The sequence below is a fragment of the Sardina pilchardus genome, chromosome 7, assembly GCF_963854185.1.
Source record: "Sardina pilchardus chromosome 7, fSarPil1.1, whole genome shotgun sequence".
Taxonomy (NCBI): domain Eukaryota; kingdom Metazoa; phylum Chordata; class Actinopteri; order Clupeiformes; family Clupeidae; genus Sardina; species Sardina pilchardus.
The window spans coordinates 9,285,565-9,304,200 of record NC_085000.1 but is presented as its reverse complement, the minus strand read 5'-3'; the positions used below and the strand labels follow the sequence as shown (position 1 = coordinate 9,304,200).

The 18,636-nt window shown below is 39.3% G+C and overlaps 4 protein-coding genes across 4 annotated transcripts; 3 read left to right on the top strand and 1 right to left on the bottom strand.

The window, feature by feature from the left end:
• Positions 1-1,154: 1,154 nt before the first annotated feature.
• Positions 1,155-7,099, top strand: abhd6b (abhydrolase domain containing 6, acylglycerol lipase b). Its single transcript, XM_062540196.1, has 8 exons — positions 1,155-1,273; positions 4,658-4,814; positions 5,401-5,514; positions 5,842-5,974; positions 6,108-6,265; positions 6,448-6,502; positions 6,710-6,810; positions 6,917-7,099. The coding sequence occupies exons 1-8, from the start codon at positions 1,155-1,157 to the stop codon at positions 7,097-7,099; spliced, it is 1,020 nt and encodes a 339-aa protein (XP_062396180.1).
• On the bottom strand, positions 1,980-3,328 carry LOC134086951 (uncharacterized). The gene is made up of 4 exons (XM_062540146.1): positions 3,060-3,328; positions 2,729-2,903; positions 2,426-2,508; positions 1,980-2,261 (listed from the first exon to the last, which is right to left on the bottom strand). Exons 1-4 carry the CDS (start codon positions 3,279-3,281, stop codon positions 1,980-1,982), a joined length of 762 nt encoding a protein of 253 aa, XP_062396130.1. The 5' UTR covers positions 3,282-3,328.
• Positions 7,100-8,533: 1,434 nt separating the features above from the next.
• On the top strand, positions 8,534-12,556 carry kctd6b (potassium channel tetramerization domain containing 6b). Its single transcript, XM_062540665.1, has 5 exons — positions 8,534-8,660; positions 9,218-9,307; positions 9,533-9,862; positions 10,611-10,940; positions 11,164-12,556. Exons 2-5 carry the CDS (start codon positions 9,281-9,283, stop codon positions 11,848-11,850), a joined length of 1,374 nt encoding a protein of 457 aa, XP_062396649.1. The 5' UTR covers positions 8,534-8,660; positions 9,218-9,280; the 3' UTR covers positions 11,851-12,556.
• Positions 12,557-14,175: 1,619 nt separating this feature from the next.
• LOC134087268 (ubiquinol-cytochrome c reductase complex assembly factor 5) lies at positions 14,176-18,292 on the top strand. Its single transcript, XM_062540664.1, has 2 exons — positions 14,176-14,453; positions 17,880-18,292. Exons 1-2 carry the CDS (start codon positions 14,300-14,302, stop codon positions 17,972-17,974), a joined length of 249 nt encoding a protein of 82 aa, XP_062396648.1. The 5' UTR covers positions 14,176-14,299; the 3' UTR covers positions 17,975-18,292.
• Positions 18,293-18,636: the final 344 nt, after the last annotated feature.

Genomic DNA, 18,636 nt, shown 5'->3' with positions numbered 1-18,636 from the left:
TTAATTAGATGTATTTGAAATATCTATTTAATTACTTAAGCATATTTTATCATTTGAATTTTGCAGGATTAGAAAAAAATGTAATTTCTTTGAGGGATTACATTTAGAGTATTTCAAATACTCAAATAAGGCAAATTTCACCACTCAGTTAATTATATAACCATGATGACAATTGGCTATGCTTATCATAGTCACTTGATGATCTTTTGGGCCCCCACCGTCGACTTCAAGGCACCTAATCCTAACCTTAACCCTTGACTAGCGCCTTCCAGGCAGCGCTGCCTTGAAGTCCACGGTGGAGGCCCAAAAGTCCATAGATCATCATAGTCCGGGAGCCAAAGGCCAGAATCTGGTTTTGTTCAATAAAGTTTTTTTCTTTGCTGTGCGTTGTTGCCTAGGGATTACTCAATATGAATAGGGAGGATGTCAGGCAATTCCCTATATTCAGCTCTAAAGTTGACCTAAATAGCGATTTGTCCATAAAAATTCCATTACCCTTTTGGAAGGACAGCATGAAATGTAAACCCGTTTTTTCCTTTTTCTTGCTGTAGTATGCCACATTGTGCCCAATTTAAAGGGGTAATAACGTGGCATACTATCCCTTCAGGACATGTCTGAAGTTGAAAACATAAAAGAAAAGTCAACAGAGGGTCAAATTTATCACCCTTCAGCGAGGACAACACAGGGTGTAAACCCATTTTTTTTGTTTGTGCCAATTTTCACCCTGTATACAACTTAAAAGCGTTTGATTTATCTTGTCTGTTTTATCATCATAAAATTAAAAAGTACTCACTTCAGGAGCTTGAATTGTCAAGTATGGTGTGTCAAGTGCTACAAGACTGTAACAAAATAGTTTTGATGTACAGTATTTATGCCCACCTCTGACTTCAGCAATGTTCATTGATGAATTTCATGACCCTATGCATAGTTTTCTGTTTTAACAGCAGCCTAGTTTTAGTCAATGTCCAGGAGAACTCTGACTATTCCACTAACTAACAGATTCCGTCCTTACTCAATTCCAAAACTTCGCTCTGCTGTTCTTCTGAAAACACCCTTTCAAAGGAAATGATCTCATGAAATAATCGCTTTGTTTTTGCCTCACACTTGAGCTCTCTTTGAATTAGTTAACCCTCCGAAAGGATCCGCTGGCCAAGATGGACCTGGATGTGATGAATATGTTTGCCGTTGCGCTGGGGACCATGGCAATTCCTCTCCTTCTTTTCATGGCCTCTTTTCTCCTCTGGCCATCTTCTCTTATCAAAGTGTACTACTGGTGAGCAGGTTTTCTACGTTGTAGACACATTAATCTGGCATCATAAAGTAAGAAAACATCTTGTTTATTTACTTGGTTCTTTGATATTTGTGGGGTATTCAACATACACTCTAAGAATTAGAGGAGCCTCGAGGAACCTTTTGGGGTTCCTCACCATTGCCACTGTGGGGGAACCTTTTCAGCTCACAGGGGTTCCTCAGGGATCCTTCATGAAAGGTTCTTCAAGGAACCCTTCAATTATTAGGCCTTATTATTACTACTAGGCCTTTTATCATGCATGTTGTTATCATGCATGTTTATGTTTATTATTATTATTATTATTATTATTATTATTATTGACAATACTGACAACAAAGGAATGTTTTCCACAGATTTTATTAAATAATTTAACAAGTATTCTCTGGATCCTGGCACATAAATACATAAATGAATGAATAAATAATTGAATGAATGAATGAATGAATAAAGTTAATACATTAATAAATACATAGCCTACAATAATAATAATAATTACAAAATAAACAAACAAAATAAATAAATAATTAATAATAAACACTACCTACTACCTAAAGGAGACAGCAGAGCAAAGAGTCAAACTCTGAGTGTGTGTGTGTGTGTGTGTGTGTGTGTGTGTGTGTGTGTGTGACTCTTTTTTTTTTGCATTATATCCTCAAAGATATATATATTTCGACCAATACAAAACAAATTAAGAAAATAAATAATTGGCCATTTTAATTACAGTGGGGCTGATCTTTCCCTCTGGTGTGTTTGACATTAGGTATTTTTGTATGAAACAGAGGGTGTTTTTTACACTCTTATGGTATTCAATATTAAAAACAAAATAAATAGACATTAGGGTGGCCAAAGCCTGGGTGACCTCATCAACTTCTTGGGTAAGGACATCCTGAAAGTCGAGTTGAACAGCAAAAGAAGCCTCCATGAAGGGGTTCCCTGTAATGACCAGTACCGGCGTTGGAACCTCTGGATCCTAGCAACCAAATAAATAAATAAGTAAATAAATAAATACATACATACATACATACATACATACATAAATGCATACATTAACACATACAAATGACAATGAGATGTTACAAATGGGAAATCAATAACAAGCAACAAACATAATTTTGGCTAATTGACAAACCTTACCTTTCTATTGATCACATAAAGTGCTTTGGGGTTCTCTCTGAACAGGTATGGAAGGAGCAAGGTGCCCAGGATGACTTGCAGACCTTTTGTTTAAAAGAGAAATAGAAATTCAAAATATATTAGAGAAAGAACTTTCCCACATGTACATTCATTCACTAGTGCTTGCATGTATACAGTGTATTGTTGTATGTTTTACATTTGCAAATGTAAAATTGAATTATATTTAAGAATGACTAATAAGATTAACTTAGATGACATGGCACATGCATTTAATATAATAGAGAGGATACCCTGAACTCTCACCTCTGTGACACTCCTCATGTTGCATTGATTTGGCCTCCTCATACATGCAAAAGAGGTCCTGTCCAGTAGCTCGCCGCTGACATTCCTCTATGACCTTCTTTGTGATTTGACCCATTCCTGTCATGATGCTGCGGTCTATGTCAACATCTAGCTGGCTTTGTGATTCTGTGAGGAGCTGTAATCACACACACACACACACACACACACACACACACACACACAGATAGACAGAGAGAGACAGCCACAGAGAGAGAGAAAACAAATATTAAATACTATGTGAGATACATTTGATTTTAGAGCTGATGAGGGAATAGTTAGTTATAGTACTTACTATAACTGGGAATCTTAGCCCAGGATATTCTTCAAGGGCCTCCATAGTTGAATGAGTTTGCAAGTATTTTCTCCTCTCTACTCGTGTGCGGATCATTTTGTCTTGCAGGATGGATAGATTGGGATGTTTCTTAAGGCATTCGGCCTGCATTTTTTTCCTGGTGACACCTGAGGCTGGCTGCATCCTCTCCTTGCACGCTGGCTGCATCCTCTCCTTGCACATTGGCTGTCTGATTACTCGGTCCAGTCTGCAAATGATAAAAAAAACACGTTTAATGCAAAGTACGATTGGTTCTGAGAGGTCCTATGCAAGGAGAACGGCTGCTTAGAAGCAATATTGGACTCATGACGATCCTGGATGTTAAAGTGTAAGTCTGGCATAAATTGACCCATAGTCCTGTTGTATAAGTCAAGGCAAGTCAAGTCAACTTTATTTATATTGCGCATTTCATACACAGAGGTCATTCAGTGTGCTTTACATAAACAAAAGCAAACAGGAATAGTTGATAAAAGCATAGAAGGGCAATAAGCTCACCACATGCAGCTTAAAGCAGACCCATGGGGGAGATAGCCAGTCACACACTTCTTGTTCCACAGATTTGTTCATTCTGAAATGAATGAAAGGTAAAGAAAAGGTCAGATTTCTACACCCCTTTGATTCTATAATTCACTTTGCAAATAAATCCATTGTGATAAAAAAAAAGGATCAAAATCTAACAGGATTCCTAGTGGCGACAACACTGCGCAACACTAGTCCAATGTAACAACATGATAACAATGTTTCCATTTAGCTGCTAACGTTACTTGTAACTGTCAACTAGCAGAGGCAGCAGACTGTACGAACTACTGTGGCGACATTGCTAGCTGGTGCTGGCATCCCAAGTATCAAACAAACTGTGGTGTCATTTTCAACGACAGCTTTAAACATATCTTTAGTCAAACGGGAAAAATAGGAGAATATAGTAGCCTAGGCTAAATGTATGTTTGTGTATTATGACTGACGTTAACTAAGCTAGCATTCAGGGAACGATTAGCTGCTAGCTAGCTATGATAAGTGATAACCAAAACCGATTTAGCAGCTGGACTATGGGAATATTCATGTCGACGCTGACTACCCCGGACATGTTGTCACTAGACATTTCTGGGTCTAAAATTAATTGACAGATATAAAAGTTAATGTTTAGCAGTATAGACTCGCTAACGTTAATGTTACCCACCTTTGAGTTGTTCGTTGAATGGAAAGTCGTTGGAAAGTCCGTCACGGCAGTTCAAAATGTTCCACGCTCGCGGACAAACAATGGCCATGCAGGTTCCTCAAAGAACCCCAAAGATGGGAAGGTTCCTGGAGAATCCCCAAAGTGCCTCGAAGCACCTCTAATTCTTAGAGTGTACGTGGTTTAGTAACAAACCTGAGTAAGTTGTAACATTCCAATAGAAGAGCCCTATATGGCTTTATTCCATTTATGAACCCAGACATAAAATTCGAATTTGCTCTGCAGGTTGTCTGGGTTCACTAATGTTTACCTCTTTTTCCCATGAGTTAAGTCAGTGCTAAAACATGTTCTTGGGATACCCCTCATATACACCCATCCTTCTCAGGTACTGGAGGCACACTCTGGGTCTGCAGGTGCGCTATGCTGACTGTGGTGGGTACCGGTTCTGCTTCTCCTACAGAGGGAGACCAGGACTACGGCCCTCCATTCTCATGCTGCATGGCTTCTCTGCCCACAAGGACACGTGGCTGTCTTTGGTTAAGGTGAGAATTTAAGGATTCAAAAAGGTGACACCTGAAAGTGTGTTTTTCCCCCCCTAATACTGTAGATGCAGTCATACATTCAAAGATTTTATTGAAAGCAGAGGCGGACATCCCAGGTTCAGAAAGTAAAAGTCCTGCCAAGTATTTGATCCAACCATTTAATAAACCAGCTCATCCTAATAAGCATTCAGGTAATGATCATCTGTGTTAAGTGCACAGGTAGAAAGAATATGGCAGGACTTTAACTTTCTGAATCCGGGTTGTCCGCCTCTATTTAAAGGTTTCAGAATATCTGAGACCAGTGTCTATCTTTTTTGTTATCTTTTTTTTTAATTTACTGTTTGTCAAACAAAGCAATACAATGTTAAGCTCCAAATTACAAATTTCAATACCCCTCACACACACCCTCCTCCCATCCCTTTTTGTTCTCTTTTGGTCTGACAGTCCACAACACAGTTGGTAACATGTTGGAGTTGAATGTTTTGATCAGCACACGGATAGCAGAGGTCACAAGCGTCTGGTGTGCATGTTGACAGAACAGGATTTGATCGAAGTAAATGTATTGCTGTCTGTTCTGTGTGTGCAGTATCTGCCTAAACACCTACACATACTTTGTGTGGACATGCCGGGCCATGAAGGTACCACTCGCACTAATAAAGAGGATTACTCCATCCAAGGTCAAGTTAGGAGAATACGGCAGGTAGGCCTTGTTTAATATGTGTACCAAAGAGTAGAAAATTATTGCAATAATGCACGTGCAAAATTGGAATAAGAAATCGGTTTCAATTACCTGCTTTAAGTTTCCATATACAAGGACTTTGCCTTAGTTGTGTGGCTCAAAGCAACATAGACAAGCATTAGAACAGCATGGACCACTGTGATAAAACAATACACTTAATGAAATATGTTTGAGTTGCACAGCATAGACATATCTTTGTATCAGTAATTTCATATGTTCTTCATCCTACTGCAATTATATTACAAAAATGTTTTGTAGAGTATTACAACTCCGATTCTCTTGTTGCAGTTTGTGGAATGCATTCGACTTAACAGGAAGCCATTCCACTTAGTAGGCACTTCAATGGGTGGGAATGTGGCAGGGGTGTATGCAGCCACGTACCCTGCTGACGTCTGCAGCATCACCCTCATCTGTCCAGCTGGTCAGTTACTCTGTCACTGTCAAGCCCTTGACAACATTTCTATCACTTACTTATCTAACGTAGGGGGCTGGGTCAAATCACAAGTCAAAAATGTGTGACCTGTCACTCCTGCCGGCTGTGTTTTCCTTGACAGGCATTAAGTACCCATGTGAGACCAAATTTGACAACCACTTGCAGGACCTTGAGGAGAGCCACTACACGCTCAACATCCCCCTTATCCCCACCAACCCCGAGGAGATGGAGGACATGCTCAAGCTCTGCTCTCACGTCAGATTCAAAGTCCCCCAGCAGGTGGAGCCTTTTTGTCAGCTACTGTACCAGTAGCTCAAGTCAAGTTCAAGTCCAGAATAAAACTAAAAACAATCCTCCAAATGACAAAATCCAGTGTGCTGTGTTAATGGACTCTGTGGTAATGTGGAAGAACTTTGTGTTTCATAATACATTTTTTAATATTTGTTTTGTTTTTGCATCAGATCCTTCAAGGATTAGTGGATGTGAGAACTCCCCACAATGATTTTTATCAAGAGGGTTAGTATTGTTTGTCCATTTTACTCAATCAATTTCACTGATTAGGTGATGTATCAGTATTTATCACAACAGAGCTATTCCATCCCACAACAGAACATTCCATCCTATAATAGTATCATAACATTAGCAGCAGCAGTGAATTGCGTACTCATTTCCATTTATAATTCAAACTGATGTCAACATGCTTAAATGTAAATTTCATTGCAGTGTTTATGGAGCTTGTGGGAGAAAGCTCACGATTAGCCTTACATGAACATATGCACCTAATCACAGCACCTTTACAAGTCATATGGGGTAAACAAGACCAGGTAGGCCTGTATTTCAAATGCATGTCTAATGCATGAATTTCTACAAATTCTGTGCATTAGCCTATCTGTAATTAATTTGATTAAATGTTCATGTTCATTGTTTTAGATCGTAGATGTTTCGGGGGCCACAGTGATTGCTGAGACTTTGCCCGGGTGTCAAGTGGACTTGTTAGACAATTGTGGCCATTCTGTGGTGATGGAGCGACCACGCACAACAGCCAAGCTCATGCTGGACTTCATTATCACTCAGCAGAACATAAGAAGTGAAAGCAACAAGAAGAAATGCTGACTAACTAACTGACAACACTAATATGTGTTTTGCATGTCATCTGTGGTTTATTTACTTCCAAAGTAGACCTACAACAACAACAAAAATCCAAATTGATTCTGCTGTACAGGTGTTGTCCTTGTAAAGATAAATAGGCCTAATAAAGATCATTCACTGCAGTTTTGCATTGCTTTGTGACATGAATTATTGCTGCTCTCTACATCAAAGGGAGGCTGCAGTGATTTCCAGCTGGGCTCTGCCATTAAAAATAAATAGGCCTAACCTATGTTAGAAAGGCACTGCAGACTAAGCTATTACTGCAGATTACTAATAGCCTAGGCCAGGGGTCGGCAACCCAAAATGTTCAAAGAGCCATTTTGGACCAAAAAAACAAAAAACAAATCTGTCTGGAGCCGCAAAAAATGAAAAGCCTTATGTAAGCCTGAAGGTAGCCTAACACAGGCTGTAAGTGTATATTATCTATATTAGCCTACTATCAAAATGACTACGTAGCTACAACGAGGCTACACAATGAGCTTTCATGATTAAATGTGTTTCCCTACAGCGCATCTCGGAGAGAATGACACACCACGTGACTATACTCCGCTGGTGCTTTAAGTTCAACTTCGTGTAATCACCATCCGTGAACCGTTGTTTTCCACGTTTTAATATCTCTCAGGTTGCAACAACATTTCTCCAGAAGTAGGCTACTGCAATCGCACTTTTTCTCTCTGTCCCAACTGGTTAGTCGGCTGTAAATGTAGCATGCCTTCCCTGAAAATGTCTTTCTAAATATCTCTCTTTTTGTTGTTCGCCAACTTCTCATTACAAAGCAAGCAAACATGCAGTCAATCCTTCCGTAATGGCAATGAAAGCAAATGATTCGGTCCATTCTGCATTCAAATTCTCATCGGCTATCTTTCTCTTTTTCCCTTTGGGATCCATGGCATGGCCATGGTGACACCCGCCGGTTTGTTTACAACCACAGCCACCTGCATGGCACGGCGCCGCCCTGAAACGTGTGTCGCAGGCTATCAGATCTTCGCAGAAATGTTGAACTTTAATATTTATTATGCACATTTTTACAACATTGGTAAACGTTAAGAATGTTTGTCCTGATACAGAAACCATATTAAAACTAACAAACAAAAATCCCCCCATTCATTTTCATACATTTTTGAAGACGGTCAGGGAGCCACCAGGGTTGCGCTAAAGAGCCGCATGCGGCTCCAGAGCCGCAGGTTGCCGACCCCTGGCCTAGGCCTACATTTGAAAAGAATAGAGTGTTTTATGTTGAACGTCCAATGAAAATGCAAACTAGAAATGCAGTGTTAACTAAACTGAATGTTTATCTTATTATATTATGGTCATGCATTCTTAGCATGGTCATGTTTAGGAAGTCATCATCAGTGACACCACGTGACATGATAAACACGGAACTGTAATACCCAACCTGAACACTGCATCTGAAGCTAGCGGGTCGGGCAATCAAGAAATTGCCCTGCGTAAAAGGCTATCGTTAAAACCTATTTGCCGATGCAACACATATTTTATGCCTTTGAGGAGCGAACCGTGGATATAAGTAAGAGCATGGTTGTTTGGGGTGTAATCTACGTGTGATGTAAACAGTTTACATGATAAGAACGAATAGTAGGGAAAGTGTTTTGAGAATGCTAAATGAGCATATGGCTAGCTAGATTGATTTTGCTATTTCTCTTAGACTTGCTGTCTATGCTTTCATGTGCATCTTTAGCCCAGAGCTTTACGTTTTGGCTTGGAAACCAGTTAACGATAACAAAAACAGTGACGTTAACGTTGTATCTGAATGCAAAAAATTTAAATGTTTGGTTAGCGTATAACGTTACCATCACCGATTGATGCACGGATTAATGGATTGGTCTATACCTTTCCCAGTAACAAAGAATATGCTGTCAGCGAGCGCGGTGTTACATGTAACTTCACCAACTGTCTATACATTTCTGCTCACATAATGCGTACCCTTACAAATATACCTTTAGAAGTCATTCACAACGTCAAGAAATTGATTACTCACGGATATTGCTTCGTAGGCTAACGTCATAGGATCTACTAGCATGACCTAGGCCATTTGACTGTCTAAAGGCATACTGCTGCTTACAGGTAAACATAACTGAGAAGACGCCACGCTCGCTATAGGCATCCTGAGAACATCACATTATTTCAATGGAGAATGGAGATTGGGATTATATGGTAGGTAAAGTACAGGGCCATGTGCTGACAAACACTATATAGAATATTGTATCAATACATTTCCCAGAAATATCTTATCATTTATTATTTCCCTGTATTAAAAATGAAAACAACTGCATGCCAATTCTAAGTAGGGAAATGGCACATATTTGTTTATGGTATACATTTACAATTCTTGAGGAGAAGCATGTAGTTTTTTCTTCACCTTGTTTGTCTGTTCTCTAGATGACCAAGCCAGTCACCTTAAATGTGGGTGGGCACCTGTACACCACCACCATGTCCACCCTTCAGCGCTACCCAGACTCCATGTTGGGTGCCATGTTCTGTGGAGACCTGCCCACAACACGAGACTCTCAAGGAAACTACTTCATTGATCGTGATGGGACCCTCTTTCATTACATCCTGAACTTCTTGCGCACGTCAGAACTCACCCTTCCCATTGACTTCATGAAGACGGACCTCCTCCGCAAAGAAGCAGACTTCTACCAGATAGAACCTTTGATTCAGTCTCTGAACAATCCCAAGCCCCTTAACCCGGTGGATACCTTCGAACAGGTGGGCTGTGTCTTCAGAATGCCTTAGTTGTGGACGTTTTTTAACTGTAAAAAGTAGGGGTATAACTGTACAGAAATCATGATTCGGTATGTACCTCAGTGTAGAAGTCACAGTTTGGTTAATTTTTGGCACAGTAGTAAGTACTGTAGCCTAAGCCTAACATTCACTAACAATATTGCTGATGCTCAACATATGATCAGGATTAGTATTTTGAATGTTTTTTTGCCGTTAATGAACTGACATATGGTTTACCACAATATGTTTGTGTGGAACTCTAATTTGCTACATTCAGTACACAACTGTATTGAGCCTCACGTCCTTTACCTAAATAGTTCGGTATGAATACATGTACCTTCCTTTACACTCCTTGTAAAAAGCATATGAAGGTATCCAAAGAAGGTTATAAATGGTACAGAGAGAATGAAGATTTGAAAGCCTAGTCATGTATTGCCATACAGTGCCCTCCAGAATTACTGGCAGCCCTGGTAAAGTTGTCTAAAAATAGATATGAAGATTAATGTTTTGGTGATTTATTGTAATGTCACAATGAAAACCATGAGGAAAAATACAACCTTGATACAAACAAAAACAAAAATAAAACCTTTCCTCATTGTTTTCATTGCAAGATTACAATAAATCACCAAAATATCATTTTTTTGTGTGTATTTTTGACCAGGGGTGCCAATAATTCTGAAGGGCACTGTTATGTGTCTGTGCTGATATGCCCTTTTTATTCTCTTTTGTCTAGATGACCAAGCCAGTCACCTTAAATGTGGGTGGGCACCTGTACACCACCACCATGTCCACCCTTCAGCGCTACCCAGACTCCATGTTGGGTGGCATGTTTCGCGGAGACCTGCCCACAACACGAGACGTGCAAGGTAACTACTTCATTGATCGTGACGGGACACTTTTTCGTTACGTCATGAACTTCCTGCGCACGTCGGAGCTCATCCTCCCTGTCAACTTCAGAGAGATGGATCTCCTACGCAAAGAGGCTGACTTCTACCAAATTGAGCCTCTGATTCAGGCTCTAAACGATCCCAGACCACTCTACTCTTTGGACACCTATGAACAGGTGGGTTGTGCCTGTAGATTTACATTTTTATTGTGGAGCACCTTTAATAAAAAATATATGATTATTTCTGAAGAATATTCCAGATGGCACAAACAGTTGTTGCTGTGACAGTCTTGCCAGCTATAGTTGACATGTTTCTTCGCTCTGTCTTCTACTGTTAAAATTATTGAAGAGAAGTTTATGATGGCATGCCTTTCTTATTCTGTTTTTGTCTGTTCTCTAGATGATCAAGCCAGTCACCTTAAATGTGGGTGGGCACCTTTACACCACCACCTTGTCCACCCTTCAGCGCTTCCCTGACTCCATGTTGGGTGCCATGTTCCGCGGAGACCTGCCCACAACAAGAGACGTGCAAGGCAACTACTTCATTGATCGTGATGGGACACTTTTTCGGTTCATACTAAATTTTCTGCGCACGTCAGAGCTTACCCGCCCGGTCGACTTCACAGAGATGGATCTCCTGCGTAAAGAGGCAGACTTCTACCAGATTGAGCCTTTGATTCAAGCTCTAAACGATCCCAGGCCTCCTTACCCGTTGGACACCTTTGAACAGGTGGTGGAGCTGTCCAGCACGCGCAAGCTATCAAAGTACTCAAACCCTGTGGCAGTGATCATCACACAACTCACCATCACCACCAAGGTCCATTCCCTGTTGGAGGGCATCTCCAACAACTTCACCAAGTGGAACAAGCACATGATGGACACTCGAGACTGTCAGGTGTCCTTCACCTTTGGACCATGTGACTACCACCAAGAGGTTTCCCTCAGGGTTCACCTCATGGACTACATCACGAAGCAAGGCTTCATCATCAGAAATACACGTGTGCATCACATGAGTGAACGGGCCAATGAGAACACGGTGGAGCATAACTGGACTTTCTGCAGACCAGCATACAAAGTAGAGGACTAATTTCACCTTGACAGTGGGCAAAAACAAGGAAGTCTGTAAAAGCGATCATGGAAGCTATGTGTTAATTGTATATGTTATTGATGGACCAGAGTTGCTTCAGGGGTGGTTGGGTAGAAGATGATTCCAAACATAACACTATCTGTTGTTTGGATGTTTGGACATGCACCATGTGATGAGGCATTGGAAGCTGTTAACCTACCTTAATGGCATCACATGTACCCAGAATTACAGTGTTACCAAGCCATTGTTCCCTCTATTCTTCCTGCCATTTCCTGCTCTATTGTGTAATAAGTGGTGATCAGTTAAATATGATGACGAGTTAAAAAAAAAAAAAAAGAACCAAGAGAGGGATTCAGAGAGAACCTTTTCTTGTTATGTTGTACAGAAGCTGGTTTTAAATATATATTATGGACCATCACCCTACTTACCAGAGCTACTGTTCCTGGACAGTTATTCCGAGCTAAGGAAGGACTTCAAAGCACATGAAATGCAGTGTTGGATTATGCTAAAGTTTTTTTTTATTTTTATTTTTTATATATAATTTTAGTTTTTTGTGAGACCTAAACAACAATGGAATCGATTTGTCAGAATGTGTAAAGAATTGCTAGAAAGTATATCATGCAATGTAAAAGGAGTATTGCATATTGGCTACATGTACACATGGCACTTCTATTGAAATAAATGAAAAGAGATTTGTCACAATTCATCAGATTGTTGCTAGTGGTTTTATAGCATATTTTTGTGTTGATGCTACATAATGTAGCACATACACAGTTTTAGAAATTATTATTTGCCTTTAAAGGCTCAGATTCTAATCCAGAACAGTATATTTCTTTTCACGGTCCTCAAGGCAATGTCCCCAAATGCTAGCCTTGCTATCACCAGATTTAGCTCAATCTTTGGAGATTGAGCATTAGTCTGGGGAGTCTATGCTGTATTTCTACTGCACAATGTCAATAGGCATGATCAATGGGCATAGTTGAAATGACTACGCTGGGATAGTCAACCAATCAGACGAACAATCTGATCAACTGATTGTTCTGATCAACACTTCATAAGTGTATGGAAAAGCTTTGCTCTTATTCTGAGACATTCGATGAGCCCTCTAAACTGGAGGCTGGGGCAATGGCATTTGGTTTAATATGACTAGGAGGAAAGTTCTGATAATTCTTTGTGACTGCAAACTGCTTATCTGACAAAACTTAGGTTTTAATGTCCAGAATATTTTAATGTTCAGAATTTGGAAACATTGTTACATTTTAACAGAATATTATCCTATTAGTTCTTGTCCTTGACAACAAAATAAAGCTTCCTTTCGCCTCTCTATTCATTTGCTTGGACCCAGAGCTCTGTGAACAGCCAGCCTTTTTAGCAGTGACCTTTTGTGTCTTACCCTCCTTGTTCTGTCAAGTGCAGTCTTCCCCATGATTGTGTAGCATACAGAACTAGACTGAGAGACCAGGCCTTTGCAGGTGTTTTGAGTTAATTAGCTGAAAGTGTGGCACCAGGTTAGTCTGGTTTTCACCATAAGCTCAATCTTTTAAGATTGAACATTAGCCTGGGGAGGCTGCGCATTGTTTCTACTGCACTTCACGTCGCTTAAGTTTCGCTATCGTCACGTCACTGGCCAATAGCGTGCCAGGACAGTTAGGCAGTATGGCAGTTTCTGATTGGAGCCAAAGGTTCTGGCAGTAAACAGAGGAAATAGATCTGCAGGTTTCCAGCCTGAGCTGCTGGGCGAAATTCAAATTCCCCGGAAGTTCAGGCAGGGTTCACCCAGCACCAGGTGTCTTCAATATTGAACCTCACAATATTATTAATTTTCTGATACTAAATTTGGGGTTTTCATAGTTGTCTGATACTGAATTTGGGGTTTCCATTAGTTATAATCATCAAAAAAGCAATCAACACTAGTCTGTGTGGGATGAATGTATACAAAGTTCACTTCTTGAATGGATTTAGGCTACTGAAATAAATACACTTTTTCATGATAGCCTATTCTAATTTGATGACCAGCGCCTGTAGGCCTAGGAATTACACAATCAACAATTATCTTTCAGATTTGGTAGGCCTATGCCAGCTATCCACATTCATGTGTGTGGTAAAGAAGTCAGACAGTGGTCATGCTACATCCACCTCTTTTCATCAAACACCAAAGTTTTTACATATTTAGGGGATGTTCATGGAATGTTTTTCAGTAGCCTAGGCCTAGGGATCTGTATCCGAATGGTCTGAACCAACTACAGAAACTGGACGAAACCATCAAGAATATGCTCCCCCTCTGTATTGGTAACTGCAGTCTTGGCCAATGAGGACACAGGTCGCCATTTTCTGTTACGGAAGCACAGTTGTAGAGGGCATGGCAGGAATGAGTGAGTGAACAGCAGCATGACAACAAGTTATGTCAGTAATACTTGTGTTATTTTCCTTCTAAATTAAATACGCAGACATGTTTCGTAGGAGTCGAAACTTGAGATATGTTCTCAGTCTCGTGCCGGGCAAACGACGATTAGGAACATATAGATTCCTACCCTTTTTTTTCTGCATTGGAGGAGTAATGGAATGGATCATGATAAACGTGAGAATGGGAAAAGAAACGTTTTGTAAGTATTACTGTGCTGCATTTCACAAAATACCTTTGATTAACTACCAAGCCTTAACTTTACTGAAACATAATGTTATTAATTAACGCTAACTACGGGAGTTAATGCTCATTAGCATGAATGCAGACTACTAACTTCAAAGTTGAAGGTAGCCTAACGTGTCATGTCCCACTGATATTAGTTAGCCTAGTGATATATCTTTGTAATGTGTTGAAGAGACATTTGGAACCGCGTGTAAAACCTATTTTATAAAACTGACAAAAACTGAAAGTAGTAGGCTATACCCATAACCCATGGCGGCTGGGTTGTAAACATAGACGGTACAATTCTTCAGTCAAGCCAGACACTTGCTTATCTTGTGAAACAATGTTGTCTTTGGGTTTTGATAAGAATCTCATAACAAATAATATCTCGTGTGCATTTTTCTTTAAACAATATGCTGGCCCAAGGCCAATCATGTAAGGAAGACAGTGCATCTATCTTTTAGCATGACCATGTTGAGCTGACCAAAATCGGACAGTAGCCTATAGTCATTACATTGCATGTAAATGCAATGTACTGTTATCCCTCTTATTATCGTTCTTATAAGCATGTAAATGCAATGTACTGTTATCCCTGTTCTTCTTATTATCGTTCTTATAATTACAGTGCATGAAAATGCACTGTACTGTTCTTCCTAGGCTTCTTCTTCTTATTCTTCTTCTTCTAACGTATTTAATGCAGCTTCAACCGTTTGACGTAGAAACTTCATTCAAACTTTGCTGCGTAGGTCTTGCTTAGGACACCCGTGCTATGTATTTTTCAACTTTGTAACTTTTATACTTTTTAAACTAGAAATTAAAAGCTATTAAAATGTCCCCATAGACTTAACATTGTGATTATGACATCATAATAGGGCAATTAGAATCTTATGCCAGGTGGCCAGGCCAGCTGCAGCAGCTCTCTCTCTCTCAGGCTTTAAGCATACAATCTCTATCTGTGAAGACTACATATCCTGTTAAACTGTTTCCTCTATCCACGACTGTTTCAAAATAAAAGTCCTCACCGCAATAATACACTATTAAATCATTTAACCATTGAAACTACTCAACTATTTAACTGTTCAACCATTCCAACTATCAGTTATCATCCACTATGCCTCCAGTCAACTATATGAAACCTCCACGTACCTAGCAACAAACATAGCAACCATTAAAATTAAGCATTTATGACAGTTTCCATAGCAAACAACATGATTATACTACCGTAACTTCTTTATTCCTGATAGTGGCCACCATGGATACCCTAGCAACAAATGTTTCAAAATAAAAGTCCTCACTAGCAAGTTAGCATGGTTAGCATTTTTAGCATAACTGCTAGAAATCATTAGCTAAGTTAGCTAGTCAACCTGGTTAGCATTGTTAGCATACTTAGCCTTGTTAGCATTTTTAACATAACTGCTAGAAATCATCAACTAAGTCAGCTAATCAACCTGTTTAGCCTTGTTAGGATAGTTAACATTGTTAGCATAGTTAGCATTTTTAGCATTACTGCTAGAAATCATCAGCTAAGTTAGCTAATCAACCTGGTTAACATTGTTAACATAGCTAGCATTGTTAACATAGTTAGCATTTTTAACATAACTGCTAGAAATCATTAATTAAGTTATCTGATCAACCTGGTTAGCATAGTTAACATTGTTAGTATTTTTACCATAACTGCTAGAAATCATCTAAGTTAACCAATCGACCTGGTTATCTTTTTTAGCATAGTTAACATTTTAACATACCTGTTAGAAATCATTAGTTAAGTTAGAACTAGAATGTTTAAGCTTTAAACTGTCTAACTTCAGACTATCAGCTTTCTTTAAACTATGCAACCACCATGTTTACCTTAGCTACACCTTAGTAACCATATCTACATTATCTATACATTTTTGCATTTTCATGCACTGGTAATTCCTTGGAATTGCATTTCTAGTTATTATTCTGCTTCCGACCAAAATCAACTATCAAAGGCTCTAAAACCACTGAACCGTTTGACGTCATTCAAGCACTCCTACAAAGGTCTCGAAACGGAGATTTGTTCTATTATTTTTCACATTTGTGAACTTTATACTTTTTGAGATATTTACTATAAAAGATTTTAAAATTCCCATAGAGTTAACGTTGAAACCCTTTGGCGGTAAAGATTAATTGTTACGTCAGTGCTCAGCTGTCAGTAATCAAGGATCTTTGATCCAAATGCCACCGCTGCACCAGGCTGTAACAGCTATGAAAACATTCTACCATGCCACTGCTGTAGGCTAAACCAGGACGTTATCGTCTTGTCTCCTGCTACTCCTTACTTGATTTGTTTATATCGTTACAGTAACCAGTTTGCTCTCGGTAACGTTATCAACAGCTAAAGACAATCTAACCTAACGTCGCAACGTAAACACTGTATTTAGCTAACGACAAGCAAGTTACTAGCAAGTTACAAGCAACTAGTTGCACCATTTAGGTTCAAGCCTTCTTACGTTTCTAGTACAAACTGCATTGCTATCATTTTCACGTTTGTTTGTTAGCAAGCTAGTCGTTTTAGCAATAGGACTTGCCAGCCAGGCAATCATTTAAAGCTTTCGGCATCATTCACAAATTAAAAACCTTTGTTAACAGCGTATTGTACATTCCTATTAGGACAATCACACACCTGGAAACACTTCGAAGAACATGCTAGCTCATCCTGTAGGCTAATATGTGTAGCCTACATAAAATATCCTAGGCTACTGTAAGCTGACGTTTTTTGCTAGATATCCTACCTGTTGCTGCATCATCGTTAATTGATTGGCGTTGTTTGAGATTGTATTCCGTGTTCCAATGGTGTCTAAATCTAGCCTATGGCCTACTTTTAACCTTAGTGTATATGAAGGCTATGTAAGCTATCCTACCAGTCGTCACTGTAGCCTACTAAAGTGTCAGCTCTTGCAACTCGTTTTAAGTAGGCAACTTCATTTCAGTCTTTTAAAGAGTTATTTTCCAAAATAGCCTATATCCATTTTGATGCATTTTCATAAATCACTTTTTAAATGTGACTTTCCAAGTAATTTCAGTGGAATTGTAATTGGGTTATTGTTATTTATCTATTCTTCTGTGTAGCCTAGTTGTCTTTTTAACTATAGGCCTAATACAATGTTTTACACAGTCAGCAACCTTTTTGCATTTACATGCAATGGTAATTCCTTCCATGGAATTACATTTTCTAGTTCTTTCTGAAATCTTTAATTGTAGAAAGAGGGCTTTGCCATGTGTTAGTTATTGTTTATAGTATTTGAACTGTGTGAGTATACTGTAGGTAGGCTACACAATTGGCTACAGTACATAAAGCTAAATTAGTCAAATTGTCTATAAGACAGTGCCTGTGACAAGAAAATGACTAGATCTTAACAGACTGCATTTTTTTCACCAGATGATGTCTACAGAAGAAAGCAATCAGAAAGGGCTTATCAAGCGAAGATTGATGAGGGACTTGCAGCAAATCCCGCGTCGGGTGAAAACCACTGAGGCCATTGTTGCATCCATGACGTGCTTTACGCAGACTCTGGATTTACTAGAGGACTTGCCTTTGATATCAGGTCTCTGCACCATGACATATTCATTTGTTAATTGCTGTGGATTTATTTATTATGAATTAACTTTAAGTCATGGTCTCGTCTCGTGTCCTGCTTTGTACAAAATAAGCAGCCAAATGGATTGATTTGTGTTAACTGTACAGCCTTATGATGTGCCAGTGGCTGTCTTCATTGCCGTTTAATGAAGGATAATAGGGAACTTTACCCTGGGAATCAGTCATTTCAAAGAAATTAAACGGTTGTGTCTGTTCTTGTGTGTTCCATTATTGTTGTGATGAATGTTTTCACATTGACCACATTTTACTGACCGGTGTCTTTTGTAGGTGTGGAACGAGATGATGGCACTTAAAAGCACTTTATAGTCCCTGACCTTCTGGTGTCTCTCTTGTATTGAGTGTGTTAACCTTCACCTTTAGGTCTGCCTCTAGAATTGACATGTCTGTAGCCTTGAAATGTGAAATATATTTCAAGATTGATTTAAGAAATAGGCCTGTGTTTATGTTGGCTAAAAGAAAGTATTGTTCAGGCAATAATACTGTATATCAGGACACAAAAAGAGGGAATTTGACTCAAGTGTTCGTAGGTATGATTTCT

Excerpts from the sequence above, each read along its gene's own strand:
- abhd6b (XM_062540196.1), top strand. The coding sequence starts at position 1,155 with ATGGACCTGGATGTGATGAATATGTTTGCCGTTGCGCTGGGGACCATG. Across the intron at positions 4,815-5,400 it reads CGTGGCTGTCTTTGGTTAAG|TATCTGCCTAAACACCTACA; the intron begins GTGAGAATTTAA and ends CTGTGTGTGCAG. Across the intron at positions 5,515-5,841 it reads AAGTTAGGAGAATACGGCAG|TTTGTGGAATGCATTCGACT; the intron begins GTAGGCCTTGTT and ends CTCTTGTTGCAG.
- LOC134086951 (XM_062540146.1), bottom strand. The coding sequence starts at position 3,281 with ATGTGCAAGGAGAGGATGCAGCCAGCGTGCAAGGAGAGGATGCAGCCA. Across the intron at positions 2,904-3,059 it reads GGCTAAGATTCCCAGTTATA|CTCCTCACAGAATCACAAAG; the intron begins GTAAGTACTATA and ends GTGTGATTACAG. Across the intron at positions 2,262-2,425 it reads TTTATGTGATCAATAGAAAG|GATCCAGAGGTTCCAACGCC; the intron begins GTAAGGTTTGTC and ends TTTGGTTGCTAG.
- kctd6b (XM_062540665.1), top strand. The coding sequence starts at position 9,281 with ATGGAGAATGGAGATTGGGATTATATG. Across the intron at positions 9,863-10,610 it reads CGGTGGATACCTTCGAACAG|ATGACCAAGCCAGTCACCTT; the intron begins GTGGGCTGTGTC and ends TCTTTTGTCTAG. Across the intron at positions 10,941-11,163 it reads CTTTGGACACCTATGAACAG|ATGATCAAGCCAGTCACCTT; the intron begins GTGGGTTGTGCC and ends TCTGTTCTCTAG.
- LOC134087268 (XM_062540664.1), top strand. The coding sequence starts at position 14,300 with ATGTTTCGTAGGAGTCGAAACTTGAGATATGTTCTCAGTCTCGTGCCG. Across the intron at positions 14,454-17,879 it reads AATGGGAAAAGAAACGTTTT|ATGATGTCTACAGAAGAAAG; the intron begins GTAAGTATTACT and ends TTTTTTCACCAG.